Source organism: Herpailurus yagouaroundi, unplaced genomic scaffold, assembly GCF_014898765.1.
Source record: "Herpailurus yagouaroundi ecotype Mexico unplaced genomic scaffold, PumYag 181, whole genome shotgun sequence".
NCBI classification, from domain to species: Eukaryota; Metazoa; Chordata; class Mammalia; order Carnivora; family Felidae; genus Herpailurus; species Herpailurus yagouaroundi.
Window position 1 is genome coordinate 13,892,702 of NW_024412412.1, and position 4,721 is coordinate 13,897,422.

Consider the following 4,721-nt stretch of genomic DNA (forward strand, 5'->3'; position numbering starts at 1 on the left):
GAGAGAGAGAGAGAGAGAGAGAGAGAGAATGAGAATCCCAAGCAGGCTCCGTGCTGGCTCTAAACTCCTGATTAAGAGCCTGTCTTCGGGGGAGCCCGTGGAATGTGTTGTGCACGTCACTGACACGGCTCCCTTCTGTGAGAAGGTAACTTTATTAAGTGGCACTGATCCTTGGTAAAGTTTAAAGCTTGGGACACAACGCGTAACCGCGGAAGAGCCGGAGAGCACGCGGTTTCAGGCAGTGTAAAACTTTGCTCTGCGGCTTCCTTAGTGGGATGGTTTTTCACAGAGGTAGACGTACACGCGGGCCTTTTTTTGTTTTTTCTTTGAAATCCTAAGCGCGAACGAACGTGTGGGATCCGTGTCGTGCGTGGCGTCCCCGGGCTGCCGGTTTTGTCGGCTGACGGGTGTAGGCCGGTTCATCTGTGGCTGCTTAGCGGTTTCGTCCACGCTGTGGGTTCCTTCCCTTTTTGCCGATCGTCCGGGTGTTTGAACTTGCTGGGGGTTTGCTTTCTCGCCTTGCTTACTTTCTCCCCTCACTGCCTCCCTTTCCCCCTTTCTGCTAAGTGGCCCAGCTCATGACATTTCTCATAGGACCGATGACTGTAAACCGGTATTTAACTTGGCTAGACATTAATGCCCTGGTTTGCTGTTTGCAGATCCAGACTGCGGGGCTGACTTGGATGTCTAATACTCTGTCCGCACCCCCACCGGAGGGATGCCTTTCGATGTATATAGATGCATTCTTGAGAGATTTCCTAACGTCTCGCGTGTAAGGAGCATCTGTGTGTCTGCATCACTAATGTTCTCGTAAAATTGAGTTCAAGTCAGTTGAGGACGGAGACCCGCTTTGCACGTACGCCGTTCCTTTGTGCTGTCTGCTCACACTGCCGGTCCCCACGGGACGTTTAAGAACCGCAGAGCCCCGTGCCCCTATACACGAAATGTAAGTATTCGAAGGACCTTCGTCTTCTTCCGGCAGCTTCCATAATCTGTCCCCAGCCTACTCTTGACTGACTTGACCCTCTAGTCACTCACGCACTCGTTGATTTTATTCGACCCTTCATCAAAGATTTGTTAAAAACACTACATGCCTAACACGTGTCTTGGGGACATGGCATGGAAGGGGAGAGGCAAGGTCTCTCCTTTCGTGGATTTTACATTCCAGTTCAGGGAAGAGAAAGGATAAAGGCAGTAGCGAACGTGTTTTGATGAAAATAAACAAGGTGACACGGTAAATGGTGTCAGTGGCAGCTGCTTTGGGCGGGGTGCTAAGGAAAGGCCTTTCTGAGGAGTGGACGTGTAACGAAGACATCAGGGTGAGAAAGAGCCATCCCTGGGAAGATCTGTGGGAACAGTGGCCCAGGCAGAGGAGAAGGCTACGGGGAATCCCAGTCTTGTGTCATAGCTGCTGGGAGTATGTGGCCATTTAAATTAATCAAAATTCAGTAAGGTTAGAAACCTGCTTTCTCAGTCTCACTAGCCACAAGTTAAGTGCTCAGGGGCCACACGTGCAGGTCTAGGGCATTTCCATCAGGGCAGAAAGTTCTACTGGACTGCACTGTCCTGAAGAGCTAAGGAGGTTGGTACGTTCGAGGAGCTGAATGGCAGCCTGCATGACTGACGTGTAGAGACACAGAGGGACGAACGAGGGTCTCGTGAGAATGAGGCGGAGAGGTGGAAAGGGGTCCGATCGGGTATGCCTTGTAGACCATCAACGCTTTCAGGGCATTTGGGAGCCGTGGAGGAGTTTTAGGTTGAATGGAGGTGTGGTGTGCGTGTGTGTGTGTTCCTGTCTTTCCATTAAGGGCGCGTCGCTTTGCAAGACCTTATCCATCTTTAAAAAGAGGTCACTGCTCTGTGGAGAAGGAGTAGTGGATGTTACTGCAAGGAGGTGATCGAGGGGAGAAACCATGAGATCTTGGCTTTGGCGGTGGGGAGAGCAGTGAATGGATTGGGATGTTTTTTAGGTAAAAGTGACAGAATTGCTCATGCGTTGGCTCTGTGAGGCGTGAGGAAAGGAGAGGAACGAGGGATTTACTGGCACACCGATGGGGAAGGGGTGGAGTACGGCCGGCTGGGATGCAGTTGGGTCGGTCATCTGGAGTAGTTCTGTTTCAGATCCGTAGGTCTGAGATGCCTGCTAAGACGTACACATAGATACCCAATAAGCAGCCGGATATAGAGTCTGGAGTTTGGAAGACAGCTCAGAGCTTGAGATAGTAAATTTGGGTGTAGATGGATAGCATTTTTAAATGGTGGGATGGGATAAGGTCCCTGGGAGAGAAGGAAAAGAAGAGGGGCCAGGACTAAGGACAAGCCTGAGGCTCAGTACAGGTCTTTTTTGTTCGTTTGTGAAGCCTTGTTCCAACTAAGATAGATTGTTTACTTATCGTCATTGGAAAATCCCTTATACGTTGCACCAGGTGAAAGATGATGGGGACAGAGATGACGGTCATCGTGATGGCCGTCACCGAAGCCTTCACGTATGTCATCTCGGGCCCCATGAGGGTACGTACTGTGTCTGTCTTGTTCACCGTTGCATTTCAGCGCCTAGTTCTGTGGCTTCATAAATGTTTATTAAATAAATGAAACCTTTGATAGGTACCGTTATTGTCCCCATTTTAGGAGGCTGAGGCTTCGCAGGTTGAGCGACTTGTCTTGGGCACAAAGCTGTTAAGGTGGTGGCGGCCGAACTCATCCGTGTCTCTCTGACTTCAGAGCTGTGTGTTCGGCTATGTTCTGCCTCTGACAACCACCAAGAAGAGCCCTTGGCCTCTTCTCTGGGGTTGGAAGTCATAACGAAGTTTCAGCACTTGGAGCTCTCCCTTAACAGCTTAGCCACATGCTGTCCGCTAATGCCTTCATCCTCGCGGGACTTGGTTTTTGCATCTGTATCGAACCAAATTGTGCACCGTGTTGTCACCATTGGGTTAAGTCCCGTACACTGTGGTTTAGTCCGGTCCCTCCCAGGACGGCCAGCACGTCTTGTGAGTAACCTTGCGTTGATTCTGTCACTTGTGCCTTATTCCAACGCTTTTGAATTCCTTCAGAGGCCGAGATCCCATATGCAATATATCCTCTTTATCCTTGTCTTCTGGTGCTAAAAACCCTTTGACCTTGTACCACAACCTTCTCCCAATCCAGGCTTCTGTGGAATCGTCCCTTTCGCAAGTGTGCCTTATGCTACCTGCACCCTTAAAGGTGAACCGATTAGTAAGGATAGAGAATTTTCAAAGCATAAAGCTGAATCCCAGGTCTTCCAGATTCTTTACTAGAGCTCTCTTTCATCAGTGTAAACCCTGGTGGGTGATCCATTCATTGTCTGAGAATACCTTGGTTTTACCTCAAGTGTGTACCTTACAGACCTTGACTGAAACTGCTTTTTACTTCGACTCTTGTGGTTGAGCGTAAGTCTTGGGGGGGGGGAATCATCTTTTTCTGTAAATTGCTATGCCCCAGTTTGCTTTATATTGCTTGGATTTGGAGTCAAGCTCTAGTCATCATCAATGGGAAGTGATAGAAACTGAGAGAGTGTGTGGTATATTTTTGTTTGATTTACTAATGCTGTGAAACTTACCTGGAAGACTACAAGCCCTACTAAAACGATGGTTCTTAAGGAACCTTGTAACTTGTATATTCTTTAACCTCGGCACAAGTCGCCGCACTTGTTTTGGTCTTTGTGATAGCTAAACAATATATCGTGTATCTGCTTCTGCTTGGGAATCTAGTATTCTTACATTTCTACTTTTGACTTGGTTTGAGATCCAAGTTTGTGAATTTTAATTAAATGCTTAGATGATGCATGTGAAAAATCTTTTGTTCCTGTGTTGCTATGCGCAACGGTTGTTAAAGTTCACCTTCCCCTTTCTAAAGAAATGTAGACAAATAAATACATGAATTGTAACGCTCAAAAAAGGGTCATCATTTAGTGTTGTGACTGTTCTGCTTATAAAATAAATCGTTCCTGTGACCATAATTATCACGGCGAAGGGAAGAATGCAGTAGAAGTGAATAATCATCCGACGCATTGACAAAACATTCCTAAAATACTATTCAAATGAGGAAAGACTTACGGGGCTGCAGCCAGTAGCCGAGCGTTGAGTCCTTTTAGTCGGTGCGTCTGACTGCGCTTACTGTTGTGGCTGAAAAGAAGCTGTGTGTAGAGTGGTTTGCATAGAAAAAACCATGACTTATCTGAAATCCCCCAACCTTTTTTCTTTTTTTTAGAACCCTGCCTCTCATCCCCCCACACCACACTTTATCTCACTCTTAGAAGACTTCTTTTGTCCTGACAGTATTTGTTTCGTTGCTTTACACCCTCCTTCCGCCTAAACTTTACTGACTCCTGGTGATTGCTTAGGCTTGCCGTTTGATTCTGTTGTGTGATTTTTGATTACACTCCTTTGTGCTGTTTAAAGTAGCAGTGTTTACCTAAATTAGTGGTGGCTGCCAAGGACTCAGGTTGGCCCATTTGAATGAAAATCGAGACAGCGTTGCCCCATGCATTTCCCTGAGCTCACTCCGCCGAGGGGCGCTAGGAATTTGGCCTGACAGGGGAAGCCAGCTCCCCGGTCAGAGGCAGGAGGGCTGGGAATGGCCTGCTTAGGGACTTACAGTGATAATGTAATTCATTCTCCCTCGGGGAATACAGGACTCTGGGAAGAGACGCCCTTTGCCTCCTGCTTTCTTGCCTCCGCCCAGCCTGCTCTGGAGACCGG

At 48.0% G+C, this 4,721-nt stretch overlaps 1 protein-coding gene across 1 annotated transcript in view; it reads left to right on the forward strand.

Annotated features, from left to right (window-relative positions):
- Positions 1-659: 659 nt before the first annotated feature.
- The window catches only part of WWC2 (WW and C2 domain containing 2), a 202,070-nt gene continuing 198,008 nt past the window's right edge, over positions 660-4,721 (forward strand). The window contains exon 1 of the mRNA XM_040489881.1: positions 660-946. Coding sequence (XP_040345815.1) covers positions 945-946 — 2 coding nt within the window. The 5' untranslated portion in view covers positions 660-944. The remainder of the gene's footprint in view (positions 947-4,721) is intronic.